The sequence below is a fragment of the Cyrtonyx montezumae genome, unplaced genomic scaffold, assembly GCF_038088225.1.
Source record: "Cyrtonyx montezumae isolate F1298 unplaced genomic scaffold, pur_monq_1.0 scaffold_8, whole genome shotgun sequence".
NCBI lineage: Eukaryota > Metazoa > Chordata > Aves > Galliformes > Odontophoridae > Cyrtonyx > Cyrtonyx montezumae.
Window position 1 is genome coordinate 33,901,265 of NW_027072089.1, and position 20,674 is coordinate 33,921,938.

The 20,674-nt window shown below is 39.5% G+C and overlaps 1 protein-coding gene across 1 annotated transcript in view; it reads left to right on the forward strand.

Moving 5' to 3' along the window:
- The first annotated feature begins 3,473 nt into the window (after positions 1–3,473).
- Positions 3,474–20,674, forward strand: part of ASPH (aspartate beta-hydroxylase) — a 104,151-nt gene continuing 86,950 nt past the window's right edge. The window contains exons 1-2 of the mRNA XM_065751930.1: positions 3,474–3,604; positions 20,009–20,158. Coding sequence (XP_065608002.1) covers positions 3,544–3,604; positions 20,009–20,158 — 211 coding nt within the window. The 5' untranslated portion in view covers positions 3,474–3,543. The remainder of the gene's footprint in view (positions 3,605–20,008; positions 20,159–20,674) is intronic.

Genomic DNA, 20,674 nt, shown 5'->3' on the forward strand with positions numbered 1-20,674 from the left:
AATTCCTCCTTGAGAATTATCAACTCAAATATACCTTCCTTTGCTCACAGGTTTACCTAGTGGAAGACTGCCCCAGTCAGTATAGTTGTTTAAGCCTGGATAACTGAGTAACTTTATCTTCCCTTTCTTCCCCCTCTCCCTAGAGACTTCTGTCTCTGGTTGTCTATAAGAGGTTAGTGAATACTAGTAGACAAATACAGAGAGGTGGATGTTGGTAGTCTGCATTTTCTGTAACTACATTAAAAAACAGAAAGATGATCAGTGGATCACTTAATAAACCAGAAAACAAACACTAAAACTTGTGCATCACCCTCTTTGATCTAAAATCCAGCTGGTAGAAACACTTTATCAACTGACTAGCAAGGTGCCCAGTTTACTTAATATTTGGGAAAAAAATTACTATCTGGCCAACCAAAAACCTTAAAATTCTAAACACTAATGACTACTATAAAAAATCTTAGATTGTATAAGGGAATTTTTAACATATTAATTTTTAACACATCCTGAGAACTCCCTGTCTTGAGAATTCCCCAGCTCTTTATACTGCAGCAACGCGCTGTCATACATTCACTTTTTTGCCACTAGTTGGAAAATTGCCTTTCCCTTAATGATTAATTAAAACAACTGTTTATGAGAAGTGTACACAGTTAACTGAGTTTGAATGGAAAATATTCATATAAAATAGTGCAAGATCACCAACAGAATAAAAACACATTATCTAAGCCTTCAATTGATCTCTTTTTTCTTTAATAATGACACATAATGGTCTTGTAGATGAGTAATGAATGAGTTTGTAATACATTCATGGATTTTCATTAGAATCTGATAGAAATCAGGAATGGAAATAAAACTATCAACATATTACAGGTGATGGTCAATTTAATGTGTGTTTTTTTTTTTCTCCACCTATAAGAAGTGAAAAATGCTGGGCTAAATTAAAGTTTGCTTCAAGCAACTCATTTTTTTTTAATATTAATCATGCCTCTCTCATTTAGCATCTCCTCTCCCTGCTACAAGCCAGTTGGATATTTTTACTTCTTTAAGAAATTAGGAAATTAGAGATAGAGTCTTCTTCTTATATCATTATTTCATTGCTGCTTCTACTTATCCCTTTGGATGTATTTCTTTCCATCAAATTGCACAGTCACTGTTTTGTTGAAGGAATTAGGACTCAAAACAGCTGTGACAGCAATACAGAAGTATTTATGGAAACTAAACGCAAAGGAAAGACAATACCATAATTTATGTTATGCAGAATAATTTTTGTTTATCTGTAGTCTCAATTAGCAGTCAGTAAAGAGATTTTGGATTTGAAGCAAATGCAATTGTTGTCAACAGGGAAGATTTTTTTAATGCGGTTTAAATGATCCAATTGGAGAGACTCCAACTGACTACAATTGCCTTTATTACTTCTGGTTTTATTCCAATTTTTTTCCTCTGGCTTTTTCTTTATTTTTGCTTTATAAACTTCCTCATTGTTACACTGTTTTAGTGTTGTTTTATTTCCTCCCACAAATACAATATTTATCTTCCTGTAGATTACTTTATTCTATCACCATCTACCAATCATGTAGCTTTAAAAGAAGTAAGTAGATTAAAAACTGAGACAAGCCAGACCTACGCACATTCACATACATGCATTCAGTTTGCTTTTCCCTCCATTATCTTTTCTACACTGACATTTAAAACTTGATCTAAAATGTTACATTTCAACTGAAACGTAAAAACAGAAGGGATTATCATATTACTTCTTGCAACAGTCACCCCAACAGATTTAAATTAAGATCAGTGTTTCTGTTTCAAGAATAAGTCACACCAAGCTGTCTCAAGCATTTCCAATAGCAAAATATGGGCCACATTTCCACAATAGGGAAACCAGCATTAATGCTTTCTGCTAGCTTGATCTGAAAGGCTCTATATTCCACAGCCATGCTTGATGATCAGATTTAAAGTATGGGATCAGAATTAGGCAGGAATATGAGGAGAGTTTTTCTCATCTCAGCAAGACAGCGTCCCCTCCATATCTTCATCATTTGTTTAGAGTTATCTATGCATTGGACAGAAAAAGGCTTTCTCATGCTACAGGAAGTCACCAGAAACCTCTGAACCACAAGACGACGCAGAATGCCAGTGATCAGAACAAAGATACAAAACAATTCTAAATAGCTGAACATCTCTTTGTATGCAAGAGGCTGCTTGGAGAGAGGAGAGCACAAGTGGGCACTGACTACACCAGAACCTAAATGCTGGCATCTGCATATCACTTCAAGCAGAAGTAGGGATTTTACAGTCCATTTATAGTCAGAAGTTTGTTCCACAGTAAATAATTCACCCAGTTGCTTACGCATTCTTCATATCTCTTCTTTTAACAGAATGCCACCTCCTATAGCACTGCTCCAGGAAGCTGCATCCCACATCAATCACAGGGTACTGCCTTCTTATACGGTAGTAACCACCGTATGTGAGAATACAGTCATGTAGGCAATTTCTTTTCCCTATTAATTTTACATTTTAAAATAAGCACAGTTATAAACTGTCAATTTCCAATTGCCGTCTTTTTCTTTCCTTGTGTGTTGCCATTTGTTGGAACGATAATTATTGACCCCAATAGTACTTCCATGACAAATTGTATGTATCACAGGGTTCTCTCTGTTCATCTCCAGCAAGTTCTGTATTTGTTTGCCATTTCCAGCCTTACTAGAGGAAAGGAGCACATCTTCAAAACACTGTCTCCTTCCATACAATGTGACAAACAAGGTTTTGGTAGAGTAACACAAGAAAACAACAAGAATGAAAAGGCTTCATCTTGACACCTGTAGAACCACCTTTACTCCTAAAGGACCACATTGCCATCCTTCCATGGGATGAACCATCTAAGCTTGGTCTCATGGAGAATAGCCAATTAACGCTGCTCTGTGATTTATTATTTCTAGATACATCCATTGCATCACTGAGCTCCAAGACCACTGCCAACCTCCACTTCAGGGAGAACCTTCTCTCTCCAGACTCCAGTTTTCAAAGGCTCTAATTTCCAAAACTGCCAATTTTAACCTAAAACACGGTGTTTACACTTAGAACATGCTTAACCACTTAATAATTCAGGCTTTCAACAAACTACCGCCCGCAAGCAAGCAAGCAAGCAAGCAAGCAAGCCACAGCGCTTTCCCCCTACAGCCACGCAGGAGCCGACCCCAGCCCCCATTGCAAGACTCCACCCCCAGCTCCGCGCGCTCCCGGTGAAGCCTCGCGAGAAGCCGCCCCGCTTCCATGTTGCCACGTTCAAAGCCGCCGGCCACGGGGAGCGCGGTGGACACGCGCAGCCCGCCCCCTCCGCCTCGCGGCCAATCGGTGCAGAGAGAGGTCACGCCCAATCGTCCTGCACGCTCTGCCATTGGCTGCAGGCTACGGGCGGGAGGGGAGGGGGGCGTGCCCGGCGCTTGGTTGCGGTGGCTGCCGGCGCTCCCGTTCTCGGCGCACGGACGGCGGTGGCTCCTGACTCATTCCCGCTGTAGCCCCGCCCCGCGCTACCTGACAGGAGGCGCCATGGCCTCCCGCAAGGGCTCCAAGGGCACCGGCGGAGCTCCCAGCGCCGGCTCCAAGCGAGGTGAGCGGGGCTGCGTTCTCCGGAGTGGGCGCGGCGGGTTGGGACAATGGGGCGGGGGTCCGCCGCTCCGTCCCGGCCTTGTCCTGCTGGGGAGTTCAGGCGGAGGCGAAACGTGGCCTAGGCGGCTCTGGAGAGGTCCTCTGAATGGATCAGGGTGGGTCTCAGAGGCCTGGAATGGAGCCGAGGTGCGCGGTGGGGGATTGTGGTGGTGCGTGCGGTCGCCTGCGTGTGTTGGAACATCATCTTCCAGCGCTGTGCCCAGGAGCGGCGGTCTGGGTGTGCTGGATCTGTTGAAGGTGTAGTAGCTGACCTGGTGGCTCTGCACGGTGCAGCACAGCACAGGACTCATCCTACAAACGTGCAAGCAGGAGGCGTTTCAGAGCCAGCTGCCCCTCTTGAGTTCATAACCCGCTCTGCATTGTGCTGGTGGCTTGGGCAGGGAAAGCCTCGTGCACGAGGTTTTTTCAGCATAACACATCATGCCTGAGTGAGGAGGAGGTCAGCTTCTGGAGGCACTGTGTGCTGCTGCAGCTCGAGAAGGTGTTTGCTGAAGGTTTGAGCACTGTCACTCGGTTTTGAGCTTGGCACGCACAAAGCCCTGATGATGGATGGAGTGTGATGAAGACAGTGCTGAAGCAATATCTGCTGTTTCTCCTTGAGTATAGCAACAACACGGAGAACAGTATTCATTAAGGGATGAACTATATAGGATTAGCTTATCTATCACGTGATGAATTGAGAGAAGAAGATTTCAAGTGATGTTTAGGCATTAAAGAGATGATATACAGTGATTGCTGAAGTGGGTGGCTGCTTTTCTTTTAATCCTTTTTCAATTCCTGGCATAGGCAGTAGGCTGTGTGTTACATTTTTTCCTTGCTACTCGTTGATCATCTGCAATATTAAGCAAACTGAAAACAGATATCCAGGGATAAAGTGTAACGAACATGCATCTCATGTACAATATTGAATACTACAGAGACTCAAGCAGTTCTGTTATTATCATAAATATTGCTCTAAAGGTTAAGATGATGTTTTCAAAACAGTTTTATCAGGATATTAAATAAGTATCAAAGCATTCTGTAGGCTTTTATTTTCAGAATGAGTGTATATTAAAAGCTCTCTGGTTTGTGTAATTGTACAGGGAATTCTTTATTTACTGTTGTCAGTGAGGGGTGTGCACTATGAGTAATGTGTTAGGCAGGCTCCTAAGATGTAACCTCATAAGTTTAGACATTTTTTTGCTAGTTTCAGCTACTACTAGGTAAAATCTTCTGGATAAGAGTAGAAATTGAGGCTTGAGGCTGATGCCGTTTTCATAGGTGGAGCTGCAGAAAAAGGTGATGGATGGTGACTCTCAAGTGAATAAAAGACCATTGAGAGGAGCAGAATCTTTACCGCAGGCGCTGAGCATCCTGCAGTTTTGAGCTGACTGGTAATTGAGACTGCGAGGCACCGTAAACTCAGCCTCGAGGCAGTTCTGTAGTACTCACTTTCACAACAGCTTGTGGGTGAGGATGCGGCTCTTTGCCACGGTATTGGTCATAGCTCTGAAACCACTAAGTTTACAGTGTGTCTTGAAATCCGTGCAATGCCTGAATCTGAATGCAGTCATCAGCTTCCAGGTTTCCACATTAGGAAATGTTGACGGTAATGTTACAAATAGTTTAGGTCTGAAACAGTACTGAGAGCTCATATAACTGTCTTAAGTTTCACTGAAATGTCAGAAGTGCAAGAAAGTATCACTTGGACTTGAATTAACCCAGATTTCACAAGGCAAGGAATTTGGAAATAGCCTGGAGCATTAGCAGGTTTCTGTGGAAAAGCCTTCCAGTAAGAGTGATGATCAGCAATGTAACAGCTTTCAAAATACAGATGGATGAAAAGTCTGAGTAATGTTATAAGCCATATTTATTTGTGGAATTAGGGGTACTGCTTCTAAGGCATGTAACTTCATGTGATGTGCTGGTACATATTCTCTCGTACACATAAGTAAGTACTTAAATCTAACTCTCACTGGTCCTGTAGTTATGCAATACTTAGTGTCTGTCTTCTTTCTAGTTCTGTGTTTTGGATGGAGGGAGGTTTGACATCAAAACTAAAAATGCAATTTCTATATGTGTCACTTCTGCGGTACTAGTCTATGTGATGGTATATTGAGAATTTTATCCGCAGTACCTGTGTTGTTTGTAAAATGTGTTTAAATATAATAACTTGCTCAGTGCTTGGATGAAAGCATGACCTATATATATACACACTTTTTTTCTTTTGTCTTTTTTTTTTAATAAGTTCATACGTTCATAAGGTTGGAAAGGACCTACAAGATCATCTACTCCAACCATCCTCCTATCACTATCCCTACCCAACTACTAAATCAAATCCTTTAGCACCTCATCTAAAAGGTGCTAAATATCTAAATATTTTCATGTATAATCCAGATGTTCCCTTGCCTTAGCTACTTTACCAGTGCTTTAGTATCAAGCTTCTATAGTGGTTACTTAGAATTGCCTCTGGAAGAAGGTGGGAAAATATTCCCTGTGGCTGTTGTGATAAAAACTGTGCATAAAAATAATAATAAAAAAAATCCCTTTAGCTCCTGTTGCTTAGGTTGTATCAACTGGCAGCTAAAATGTAAGAGGTCTATATTCTCTAGAGGAAATTTAACCGTTGTGAGTGCAATGGAGCTCTGGTGGGAGGCTAGTTCTCTAGTTAGACACTTAAAAAAAAAACCACATTTCTGACACAAAGCATTATATGCTTCTATAGGTAATTGCATTATTATTTTCTTGATACATTAAAAACCAAAGTAAGTTCTCTGGCTTAAAGCTGTAACAGCATCAGAACTCTGCTGTTGAGATATTCCTTTAATCTCTGCAGCAGCAATTGAGACGACCTTCTAACATACCCTCCTTTCCTTGCAAGATCCCAGAATCACAGAACTGTAGGGGTTGGAAGAGACCTTTAGAGATCATCGAGTCCTACCTCCCTGCCAAAGCAGCTCCCTAGACCAGGTTGCACAGGTAGGCGTCCAGGCAGGGTGATTAATTAGATGTTTAATTTTCACTTTTTTTTTTTTTTTTACCACATAGTGTTCTTATATTTCCAAATGTAGATCTGTTGCCAAACATTAACTCCTTTTTTAGTTAACAGTATCATGGCTATAAAGAGTCGTGCATATTGATTTGCATGAACTTTCATATTTTATTTAATCTCTATTCCAAAGGCTGTGTTATAGTGTACTGTCTCTGTGTGGGATTCTTGCATAGTTTTTTAATTTATCTAAAGAGGGCAGAAAGTTCATCAGCTAAACAGATCACACTTTTTTTTTTTTTCCTACTCAATTTGCTTTGATGTCTGTTTTGGCCATTAAACTTAACAACATTTCTTCTGAAACTTTAAGTGGATTTTTCAGTTCAGCACTGTCATCTTTTAGGTCTATCTGTATGAAACTTTCAATATGCTGTTAGCTATGGAAATGTACAGTGATGGATTACAAATGTCACTCTGCAATGAAAAATAATCAATTTGCACCCAATATGTGACTCGTTTGTCCATACTGGGATGATATTTCGATTTCTTGTCTTCTATGACTGAGTTTTTAAAATTGGTACCCAGATGTACCTGTGGGAAACAAATGCAGCCTCCCTATATCTATGTTTTTTTCCCTTGAGGAATGGTGGAATATAACTCATCCTGCCATCTGAGATGCTGCCACATAAGGGGATTAAGAAAAGTTCTGCCTCTTCTGATCTAGTGTAGGTGGAAATCTCACACTTGCTTCGTGTTGTCTAACACATATTAGCTGTATGCAGTAAGTCATTGTGGGACAAAAACTGCTGTTCATTGTGGTTCAGATATGGAGGAGCTTAGTGCTCCATAAAGATGCCTGTGCATGTATTTTTCTCAACATTTCCTTAGGAGTTCACATGGTATAATAGGAGAGGTAACATTTTTTAATAGTGCCTGGAGATAGAGCTTCTTTAAAATGATGGGTGGAGAACTGAAGTATCACTAACAATACCAGAGGCATGAAAAACTGGAGTGTATTTTCTCAGACTTCAGCAGTCACTTTGAGAATGAACCTGCAAGTTTCCTGTTTGAGTAATGAGAGCAGGTAATGAGGTTAGAGTGACAGTCCAGGGTGAGCTGAACCTGCATTTTAAACTTCTCCAGTGATGTGAGATCCACAACTTCTCTGGACGTTCCATTCCAGTGCCTCACCATGCTCTGAGTAAATTTCTACCTAACATTTGACATAAATCTCCACTCTTTCAGTTTAAAGCCCATTGTACTATCACTTTAGTTTTCTTCTTGTCCTATCACTATCAGACAAATTCAAAAGTTGGTCTCCCTCTTGCTTATAAGCTCTCTCTAAATACTGGAATGCTGCAGTGAGGGCTATCCAGAGTTTCCTCTTTTCCCAGCCAGGAAAAAGCGCAGTTCCCTTCCCTCAGCATGTCTTTATAGAAGAAGTTCTCCAGTCCTCTGATTATCTTTGTGGCCCTCCTCTGGACCTTTTCCAGCAGCCCCACATCCCCCCTGTATTGGGAGCTCCAGGGCTGAGCACAGTACTCCAGCTGGGGCCTTGCAAGAGCAGAGCAGAGAGGGATGACACCTCCCTTGCCTTGCTGGCCACCCCACTTCTGATGCTGCTCAGGGTTCTTCTGGCTTCAGGCTCCAAGAGGTCACTTCTGGCTCACGTTCAGCTTATTGTCCTTTGAGACCCCCAAGTCTTTGGCAGAGCTGCACTCAATGAGCTCATCTCCCAGTCTGTTCTCATACTGGGATTGCCTCAACCCAAGTTGATGGTTGGACTGGATGATCTTGTAGGTCCTTTCCAACCTAATGAGCCTATGAACCTATGAACCTATAAATGCAGCACCTTGCACTTGGACCTGAACATGGAAGGTGGACAGTCTTTCTTGACATGCTGAAGTGATGGCTGGATGATTAAGGACTTAAGTAAAGGCAATGTTTTCTAGCAGTAAAAGGCATGTGTGTTGAAATCATCATCTTTAATTACGAAGTGCATGAGGTGGTGAGACTTCAATCTTGCTACTGTTTCTTGAAACTGAAAATGCTTTATTGTCAACTTTCATAAAACAGCAACAAAAACAACCAAACCATTCCTTTTCAGCTGGAGCCTTTCTGGATCACTTTCAAAACATGTAAAAAGTGTTCCTATGCTAATTCTTTTATTGAATTCTTCATTGTAGAGAACTTGTGCAGTGAACTTCTGACTTACCCCAAGAGGTTCTTTCCTGCTGAAGATCACAAACTGGTAATCTGTGTGACAGCCTGCAGCTGTATTTTTTTTTTAACCACATTCTACAGACTAGCTCTTTGCATGGAAGGGTTTTGAGATGTGCTTTGAAGTGCAAATCATAACTCATAACATTATGTGTCTTTAAACAAAATGTAAATGAACTATGCAGGTATTTATATACCAATTTTGAACAGATTGTAGTGTGTGTGGTTCAGCTTTGTTAGAACTTCTTAAGTGAAACAAGCTTTACTGTCACCTTCATATGTGATTGCACTATTACTATGCATGTGCTTACTCAGTATAACAAATGCTACCAAGTTGCTTGAAGACTTCTTGTGTAAAAATTGTAAAAGCCAGAGGTCTTATAACTATGCAGTACAAGTTTCCTCATTCTGTAATTCTAATTCTTGAGGTTCTGATTCATTTATAAGAAGAAATTACCAATGTAAAATTTCTTCCTTTATCTCTTTTTGCATAACATGTGGTTTCTTTTTTGTTTGGGGGAGCTTTTTGCTTTTATTAAAGGAAGTTAAGTTTACGGTTTGTAACTGTGAAACCAATTCTTTGCATAAGTGAAGGAAAGTTATATCTTCTTAAGCAAGGAAGTTTTGAAAAGATCATTGCTTCTGAAACTGATATGTTCTAATATTGTTTTAAAACTACTTAAGCACGCAAAACTCTATAATCACTGTAGGCATGAGACACCTACAAATTTTTTTGAACTCTGTAGGAATTTCAGATGCGTTGCACCTCTATGAAGCTACACCTAATAAAACATATTTTGAATTAGAGTTTAAACTTTGCTAAGTTTCAGGCACTAAGAAAGATTTTAAAATGTGCTTTTTTGTTGTTGTTTTTTTCCTCCCCATGAATACAGTGCATAGCAGAATTGTAGATTGTAACCTGGCAGCTAGAGTTTCCTTGGGTTATATTTAAAACTCCTTCAAACTGTGGAAAAAATAATTGAGAGAAAACTACATCATCTGGTTTCTTTCTTTTGTGTCTTAACTGGGACTCGTTGCTAAAACAAACTGATATGACCCACATTAAAGAACAGGAAACTGGAACAGGAGAAAAAAAGAAACTAAAATTAATACCAGCGTACTGTATGCAAACTTTATGTAATAGAAACTTTATGTAATAGAAACCTTTTTTAAAGGTCACCACCAGCAGAATTTGTGTATTCTGGGCTTGAATACTTATGGCAGTTCCTTCACATCACCTTTCCTGATCTCTGCCCTGGCCTAAATACAACCAAGTATGTGATTAACTTTGTAATTATATAGGAACATTGGCTACTTTGTATACTTGTAAATCTTTGTTGCTTGTATTTGAGTGGCCTAACTTTCCTATCTCCATAGAGACAGATGTGGCTTCAGGATTTTCTTTTATTAGCACATACCTATGTATTCATTTTTACCTCCTCTGACTTCAGCAGTTATGCTTGGTTAAACAGAACTCATGAGAAAAGTTGCTAACCATAGCAGCTCTCCGTGGTGGCAAACAGCTGGGCTCCCCAAATCTCAGTGAAAAGTGGAGGGTTCGTGCTGCAAGTAGAACTCACTGGTGTGCTATATTTTCAAAAAGTACCTGTGGGAAGTTTTTACAATACTGTACAAGCTCATAGGACATAATTAGTGATTGAATTTTTTGTTGTATTAAATTTGTGACTGTTTTCTTCTTGGAAGTAAGACCTGAAGTTATTAAAAAAAAAAAAAAAAAAGCAAACAAAAAAACCTAAGCCCTTCTTACTATTTCAAATGTTTCTTCTGTGACTAGATTTATTTCACATTAAAATTTGGCTTTTTGAGTTTGTGTGTGCCTAAGAAGAAATTACTTAAACTGAAAATAATCAGAATTTGTTCACTGCATATAGTAAAGATCACAGAGTAGTTTGGGTTTTAAGTGACTTCTAAGATCATCTAGTTCCAGCTCATCTGCTATAGGCAGGAACATCTCCCTCTAGAGCAGGTTGCTCAAAGCCCCATCCAGCCTGACCTTGAACACCTCCAGAGAGGGGCATCCACAGCCTCACTGGGCAACCTGTTCTAGTGTCTTGCCACCCTCTCAGTAAATAATTTTTTCCAATTATCTAGTATAAATCTACCCTCTTCCTGTTTAAAGCCACTTCCCCTCATCCTGTCACTACCTGGCCTTGTAAGAAGTCCCTTTCCAGCATACTAGACCCACTTCATGTACTGGGAAGCTGCTATAAGATTCTCCCAGAGCCTTCTCTTCTCCAAGCTGAAGAGCCCCAGCTCTCTGAGCCTGCCTTTGTAGGGGAGGTGCTCCAGCCCAATATAGCTAAATGATTTTAAGAGAATCTAAGAATGTTCAGGCAGATAATGGTCCAAGTCTTGTTTCTTCTTCTTTTTTTTTTTTTTCTCAAGATTAGTTAATTCTCGTTCCTTAATAACAAGTTGTCCTAGCCTGCAACTTGTCTAAATAATGCTTCTAAATATTGTGGGACTTCCTGTGGGCCATAAATGTAACTGAAGACATAAAAACAGCAAACTATAACAACTTTGTATTCCGAAATGGGCTGAATTTTAAATATGAGATGGTCAGTATTTCATCTGTGTGTTCTTTCAGTCTAGTCTTCTTGCACCTTTTTTTTTCTTTCTTTTTTTTTTTTTTTTACTTTTGCATAGCTTTGATTTCTTCTTTTAACTAGACACAGTTCTTCAGTTAAGATCTTCACTTGGTTTGCATGTTTTCCAAACACCCACTTAGAGTTTAATTTTGTAGTTGCTATTACAGTAAAACAAATCACACCTACTGTTTATGCTTAACTGTGATTTCCTTTCTTTTTTAATTTCTCTTTTTGTATTCTTCCAGGTTATGCTAGCCTGGATACTCTGTCTTTCTCCAGCTGTTTCCATTTCTGCTCTTGTATAAAGAGTGAATATAGAGTGTACAGATTATGAATGTCCCAATACTTTTGAACAGCAGAACCTTATTTGTGTGCACAGAGAAGTAAAAGCGTAAATATTTAGTATCTCAAAAAACATCCTGTGTCATCTCATTCTGAGATTGATTAGACTTTATGGTTTACCTACCTAAAATTTTCTTTTTCACATCATCTGAAGTTTAACAATGCTGAATATATTGTCTCTCCTCATACCTAAATGGAACGTAAGTTTGCTGATGATGCCAAACTGTGGGGTGCAGTCAATCAGAGGCATGGGATGCCATCCAGAGGGACATAGACGGGGTTCAGCAATGGGCCCAGTTGAACCTCATGAGATTCAATAAATCCAAATGCAAGATCTTGCACCTGAGTCAAGGCAACCCTCGATACCAATATAAGCTGGGGGATGAAAGGATTGAGTGCAGCCTTGCTGACAAAGACCTGTGGGTACTGGTAGATGGCAAGCTGGGCATGAGCTAGCAATGTACCCAGCCCAGAAAGCCAACTGTATCTATCCTGGGCTGCATCAGAAGAAGCATGGCCAGCAGGGCAAGGGGGGTAATCCTGCCCTTCTACTCCATGCTGATGAGGCCTATCCTGGAGTACTGCATCCGGATGTGGAGTCCTCAGTACAGGAGAGATATGGACCTGTTGGAGTGTGTCCAGTGGAGGGCCATTAAATGATCCAAGGGAGGGAACGCCTTCCCTGTGAGAACTGACTGAGAAAGCTGTGGCTGTTCAGCCTGGAGAAGAGAAGGCTGTGAGGTGACCCGATAGCGGCCTTTCAGTGTCTAAATGGGAGCTACAGGAATAAAGGGGACAGACTGTTTAGTGGGGTCTGTGATGATAGAATAAGAGGAAATGGCTTCAAGCTCAGAGAGGGTAGATTTTACATTGGCCATTAGGAAAAGGTCCTATACAGTGAGGGTGGTGAGGCACTGGAACAGGTTACCCAGAGGTGTGTTTAATGCCCCATCCCTGGCGAATTTGAAGGTTCAGGCACTGGGAAACCTGATGTAGCAGTGAATGTCTGTTCATTGCAAGGGATTTGGACTAGATGGCCTTTAAATGTCCCTTCCAACTCTTAAGAATTCTATGAGTCTATAAAAAGGAAATCTGCCTGTACTTGAAACATATTTCCAGGTAATAGGATTGCAGAACAGGGTTAGAGAATGATTTCTTACATCTGTGCGACACTTGGGTAATTGGAGCTCTTACTTGGGATAGGTAAGTGAAAGATTACTTGAATTTTTTCCTTATTGAAGTTTGATTGACTTTCAGTGTTGCAGCTGCTGCTTATGGGATATACTTGGACAGGAGAGAGTGTAAATTTCTTAATTCTCATTGAAGCTGTTCCAATCCAAAGTGAAACAGTGATTCTGGCTGGTGGGAGTGACAGTAGTCCAGTTACGTCAAGAATCAGCTTTTTTATCTGGAAAGGAGTGTAAAAACTGGGCACTAGATTCTGTTGCAGTGAGCTCCTCTCATGCCAATTGCTGCATTCATCAGTCAATGCTGAACTGCAAAAAATGAACAACTCAGTCATGAAGGACTGAATTTGCCACGTTGTATCTTTAGGTCCATGTGGTTTAGATCATGCAAGAAATTCACAGTCCCCCAGCACAGAGGAAACTGGATCTCTGATATACTAGTTGAGTGCTGAATTCTTGGGGGTGGTCTAATGGAAACACATCTAATGAGGGGATGAGCTTTCCTGCAGTTTGGGGTGGCACTGCTGACCCTAGTGGGATTAACTTTGTTGATGAATACTGAATTTATGATTTTGTTCATTTCTTCAGTATTTGTAAATTCTCTAATGCTCTTATAGTCAAGTAATTATAAGAAATCACTCGAAATTAAGGAATTTAAAGATTTGTATGAAGATAAATTATAAGTGGAATAAACAGAGTTCCTCAAACGCTTTAGCAAAATATCTGCAAGGTGGGGGCTAAAGGGACAAAATTGCCTTTCGTTTGGCTAATTTATTTCAACTTTTAAGTTCTGATCTTTGTGTTTTCTTTGAATTATGCCTCTTTGTTTTCAAGCCATTTCTCTTTTTGTGTTCTGATTTAGTCTTTTGAAGGCCTTTGATGACATGCACCAAGCACGTCTGTGCTGCCATATAGACTAAATTATACGAAGTCCAGAGCAGGCATCTAGTTTTAAAAGAGAACTGTAGCTGAAGCACACTATGTTCCAAAGGTTCAGTGTGGAAGAAGAGCACTTAGAAACCAGAAAGAAAAATCAATTTTGTATTACAGAGAATATGTAGTGTATTTGTCAAAAATATTAAAAGCAGAGACAAAATAACAACCTGCTCACCCTTTCTGAAACATACTTCGTAAAGAAAACATAAAGAAGTTCAAAAGGTTAAATTTGTCCATTTTTATAAGAAGCTGGAATGATTTCTGACTCAAAGCTTGTTCAGTTGCACCCATCGGAGACATAACCTGCTTGGCAGGCTTTTGGGATTAATGGTTACCATGAGCACAGTGGTGAGAGAAACATATGCAGCTGGGTGACAAAAAGGAGAAAGCTTTTTGGCTGCTGCTTCTTTCAGACATTCAGGCTGACTTACAGGGGTTGTCTCAGAGGAGGGTGCCACCATGCAATCAGTGCCTGTACCTAGCAGCCCACCATGTGATAGTATCATGATCAGCTGGTGATTACTCAATGGGAAGGGCATGCACTATGGACATGCTCTTGCAACTACTGGCACCATCACCCCTGATGAGCAAAACAGAATTATCCTTGCAACTACCATTGTCCCCAAGGAACTAAACAGAAGAGCCTCTGGCAACTGCTGTCGTCCTTGACCAACCAAACAGAAGTAACCCTGACAACCAGCTACTGCCCCTGGCAACCAGAAGGATGCTATGGAGAGGATAAAATCCTGAAGACTTCCAAGGAAGAATGGGTACCCTCTTGGCTGAACTGCAGCTGTGCAGGTCATCAAGACATTGCTGACCAACTTGCTGCCTCCCTGTTTACCAACAAGACATCACTAGATCCTTGGTGATGACTGTCCTTGCCTTGTAAACCATTCACTAGGATTTCTCTCTTTACTATTGCTTACTTCCCCATTTTCCCCCCCATTCCTTAGTGGCTTAGAATTTGTAATAAATCACTGGATAGCATTTCTCTTTGTTAGCTGCCTTAATCTCCCTCCAGGTGTATATATGTGTTGAACCATCGCCTCCAATATTTGGATCGTGACAACTATGTATGTATGGTTATATCCTTATTGTACTGGGAGAAGCTTAAAGATCAAAATCAATTTCAGCCTCATTAGAGTACTTGTAGTTGTTACGATGTAAAGATTTGTCAGTTCAATATGCATGCTTATTGAATCCAGATTTTAAAATACATACACACCAAAAATAAGTAGAATCATAGAATAGTTTGGGTTTGGACCTTTAAGCTCATCTCATTCCAACTCTTGTTTATAGGGGGGTTGCAAAATGTGTGTGAGTGCATATACATATATTAAAATCATGTGCATATATATGTGTTTATATGTTCACGTGCGTATACATAAACAAATACATGGTCCAGCTCACAGTGGTGAGATGACAAAGCTATTTTAATAAGGAGGGATCATATGAACTGCACAGAATGCTGTAAGCATCACTTTAATAGATAATTTTACTCAAAATACTTGCTATTGCTTTCACCCAAAATAAAAGCTGTGTGAAGGAACTAATTGCAGTTTTATTGTTGAAAATGGTTTGCAAGAAGTCTTTTAGTTTTAGGTGTTAATTGTATTTGAAAATTTGATTTGGCAAAATGGTAAGCAGTACTTAGCCTTGTGGCTGCCCTCTGTGTTTATATTGCTGCTGATTCATCTCTGTTAGTGGTGGCACATTACACTGTAAAATATTTTACTTTGTAATTTCTCTCCCTTATTTCTTTTTTATTTCTCTGGCGTAACTTACCTCAGAAACGCTACCTATATGTAGTTTTCTGTTGAGGTGCTTTGCTGTTTTTCATTTTACTAGTGTTTTTTTTCTTATTATTTTTTATAACTGCACCCTTGTATGCAGCCTTCTCTTCGTGTGATAATCCAAAATTGCTCCTATACTTCTTCCAATCTCTGTGATAATTACATCAGAACAGCTAACATTGGTGTTTTGTAACCAGTCATTATTTTTATGTTCATCTGTATCTTTTTCCCCTTTTACAACCTTTTGCTTGCCCTTCAGTAACTCTATCAGGTGGTTTCCTAACTGGTCAATTGCTTTCCTAGATTTAACAAGAACAGCATGCATAGTTATACCATACTGCATAGCTCTAGCAGTATAATTTCTCTTGCAAATAGTTTTCAAGCTTATATTCATACAGATGATGTGAGTGATACTGTTTTTTGAGTGTCACTGAAGTATTTCAAAGCATTTTAACATTGTTGATTAGGAGGTGTTCTGGAGGAACTGTTCTGACCTGAAAATTCCTTAGCAACAACATGTGTAGTTGATTTAAAGGGACTCCTACACTCAACGTTTCATTTCAGAAATGGGCCGGGCTGTCTTTTTGAGTGGCTAGCCAACTGGAAAGGGTCGATCTGCACAGGAGCTTGGGAAGCTGCTAGAGGAGTGACAACACAGAGAAAGTTCCTTGGGCGAGGGCCAGCCTAACAAACGCAGGCAGGCAGGTTTTGTGTCCCAACTTGTGCTTCAGCTCGTGCTGGTGGATGTAATGCCCTCAGAGCGCGGGCAGTGAGGCGCTGTGGATGGCAGCAGCATGCAGCGCAGTGTGCTTGATTTCATTTGCTATGTGTGACGTTGAGAGATTAAGGGGAGGGGAAAGGATCAGCTACTCAGGGTGCTCTGTTAAGAGGCACAAGTGAATTTGATTGTCGTCAGAACAGGATTGCCATATGAGTTCTGAAAAGCATTTGGCTCATGAAGATAACCGCTCTAAAAATAGATTTTTTGGAGGAGAGTTTTCACTTTGGTCCAGTTTCAGGTTCCAGCTGAGCTAGCTTTACAAAACTCGTCAGCTCCTGTTGCAAGACTACAGTGAGGATAAACTGCTTCTTACTCTGCCTTCAGTGTTAACTTTTGGAGATACACTCACTTGGTGGAAATTGAAAACCAGTGTTATGGCTGACGACACAGGTACAATCCTAAATGTTTTTGTGAGCAAACTGAAAATGCATGGTTGCAAATACTGTCTCTGTAATCGGCAAAATAAATAGCTTACTGTGGCTTGTCGGTACTTTCTAGTCACTTTTCTGCTAGTCTGCATTACTGGCTGCCTCTGGTTTTGATTCAGTGTTTCCTGAAGTAGAGAATTCTCCTGCATTTATGTGGATGCCTGATTATAACTTCATTTCTCCTTGAGTAGAGCACACATTGTTAACACAAGAGACATTATTCTGTGTGCAGATATCTCACTTGAAAGTTGTTTTTCAAGTAAGTAAAACTGCTAAGTGCCTTCAAAGTAAGCTAAAGACAAATGTTTTTAATGCTTTTTTTTTTTCCTTTTTTTTTTTTTAATGCGTTATCTAACCATGACTCTTAATTTAGACAACTGAGCTACAGGACCTTTAAAAATTTGCCACTGAGGCATACAGCACAATTTAAGACTTTATGATGTCTGCGTAAAGCCATCTGGTGGTGCAAGCAAAGGCTTGCCAGATATGGAAGGTGACCTACTTTGGACACGGCTGGCAGCAGGCACAGAGAAAGGACTTGAATGTAGAATTAACTGTCTGGAATGTGTTCTGAGCTGGGGTCAGTCTTCCGTAATGGCTTGCATTTTTTTGTTCCGACTGTGTGTGTTTGTTTGTCTGTTGAGAGCACACATGAATTTTATGTCCTATGACTTCCATGTATGTCAGAGCTACCTGTAAAGCTGCCGTTGTGGAATTTCTAGCAGTATTTTTCAAGGATTTTGAAAACGTTGTGCCCAGGAGGAGGGAAATCAGAGCATTAAAATGTGGCTTTTGACTGCTGTGAAAGATAAAAACATCAGAATCTGTTTTTGAGGAAATTTCATAGAGCAACTTCTAGATTGAGCAACAAAAATTACCTTTTTATTATTACTTTTTTTCTTTTGTTTTCCTATTCTATTTACTAAAGCCCTTTTCATTAGAGGTAAATAACAGCAAACTACAAAACAATAAGTTAGATGAATAAGTATGAGAGACAGTAAGATAATCTTTTCTGTTTTCCTCTTCTAGTACATGGTTTGCTCAAGAACAAAACAGTAACCTGGAATAATTTAAAACGTTTTTAGCCTAAAAGTTCATTTTTAAAGGTTTTAAAACACTGGAATACAGGAATAACCACATTCTGCAGTTACATAGTCGATTTCAGAATATTAAAATTTCCATTTCAAGGGTGGCTTAAAAATTGTTCACATATAGTTGATAAAACTTCTGAATGTATTACCATGTACTGCTTTCCTCTGCCTGTGTTTTCAAAGTGTCCATACATCTTCTCATAAGGGAAATGTACTTAGCTCATGAAATTGTGCCTATGTAGTTTGTGTACTGTATATTAGGAAGTGGAACATGTCTGGTGTGAAGCTAAGTAGTCTGTTTCTAAATATTATTGATAGATTATACTAAGGAAACTGTGTGCAGAGTAGAAAGTAATACAGATATCTAGTATTTGATCTTTGTAATGCCAGTAATAAAGAAATATATTTTTAAATTAAAAACTGCATCAGAAAGAGCTGAAGTGAGCCAGCTGTTGTTTTTTATAGCTCTCACCATGGTACATAACACTATGAATATAATAAAAAGCTTGTTTATTGCAGCTATGAACCTGATGAAAAGCAGGGTCTGAAAGTTCTTCTATATCGTATCTATAGCTGGAATAGGGAAATAAGCCACCAGTCTTTCATTACTCATCTCTAAAAAGCTACTCCTTTTGTATTCTAATGAAGAATCATGGTAATATTCAGGTATTCTGGGTGTTTTTGTATTTTTCTGTATGTGGACAGGGTCAAAATAGTTATTGGTTTCATCTGGGGAGGATGGAAGGGAAACACTGAGCTTTCACTTGCGTCACGGCTGTTATTTGTATATTTTTTTAAGATACATCTTTTTTAACAAAAGACCATTATTTTAATGTCTCTAATGTAAAATTTCACTTATGGAGTTTGAATAACGTGAAAAAATTAAGAGAAAAAGTTATTTTTGAGCATTGGATGAATTGCAGTGCCAATTCCCATGCTTTCTACTTGAAACTGGAATTATTTTTGTTGTTAGATAGAGTTGAGCATGAACATTTTCACATATGTTTGCTTGAGGGCAATTGTTTGATTGCAATCATTTGAAAAGCAAAAACATATTTTTAATGTGGTCATTTGGCAGTATTCTGGGAGATTTCTTTGCTTTCTTTAAGGGGTCTGTAAATGCCAACAATTTCTGTTTGCAACCTGGGCATGGATTGCTGGACTCTTTGACCTAGCAGGACTGAATGTGTCTGGATGGGCAAAGGGCAGGGCTTGAAGGGAACAAAGAAGGGCCCAGTCAGCCTGAAACTGCATCCATTTCTGAAATGCCAGCCTTGCAGTGGTAAATATCAGGAGGCAAAGGAACAGAGCTTGAGCTTTGCTGAAAAGCTGTAGACATCATTTTAGGTTCATGTTTACTACTTTACCTAAAATGATCCAAAACTGGATCAAGCAATTTCTGTCTTACATGAACCTCTGCACAATTCTAAGAAACACAAGATGTTTTCAATTAGTACAGTGCCTGAACTTGAAATTTTACACTTGATGGGATTTAGATTTTAGCTTCTCCGTAGGCTATTTGAATTGTCATGTTGATTTCATAAGCTAACTTCACGGTACTAACTAGCTTTGAATCAGTTCATTCTTTCAGAAGAAATGCTTTATTCAAGTGTTTCTGCTGGTGGGATTGCCCTCTGGCGGCAGTTTGAGTACTGGCACAAATGCCAAGCATTTCAAAAATGTTAAGCTCTGTGCAAATATGTACCAAAGAGGAAAAAGGGATTTCCAACTAAATTGTTGAAGCATATTACATGTGGTTGTTTTTTTTTTAATTTATTTTGGGGGTGTGGGGGTGAAGGAAGGGGAGATTGGTGTTTGTTGGGCCTTTACCATGCTGGTAATCATTGAGTTGTCCACTGGAACACACAGCAATAGGAAATCTCCAATTCATAAGAAGCCCACAAAATGTATAATTACATGGTTAGTCATAACATTTTAGCAATTACACAAATCTATTTTTTTCCATTTGTCTGCCTTATTTTAACAGAGAGTAAGCATGGAGGAAACAAGAACGGAAAGAAAGAAGGCTTCTCTGGAAGCTCATTTTTCACCTGGTTTATGGTAATCGCTTTGCTGGGAGTTTGGACATCAGTAGCAGTTGTCTGGTTTGAACTTGTAGATTATGAAGAAGTCCTAGGTAAGAATTTTAGGTCTTAATACAGTGTACTAATACCCTTCTAATAATAACTGTGACTTACTTTGTAACGGGTACAATTTTACATTTCAGAAAGGAAACCAAAATATTAAACTTCAGTGTAGGTAAAACAGTAGTGGATTGCTAGTTAGCTGAACTCACAATTGGAGTGTTTGAAAAATGACCAAGATAAAAATATGCAATGTAGTTTTAAAAAAAGGATATTTTAATGCCGTGCTCAATACTGAAGCTAAAATTGGATTCTCATGAGACTAAAAGAGGTTAGATAAATACTGTGTGCACTTAAAATTTGAATAAATCTCCAAGGCTTTATCTTCATCTTTTTGTAATGTGTATGTAGAACCTCATTTGAAATTTCAGTTTAAGAGGTTCAGTTTCCAGTATTTCTCAGAAATGCAAAGCAGTGATTGGTTGCAAGTAGGTGGATAATCTTATTACTGGTTCTTTTATGGACTGTATTGGTCATAGTGTCGGAACAAGCAAGCAATTGTCATCTTG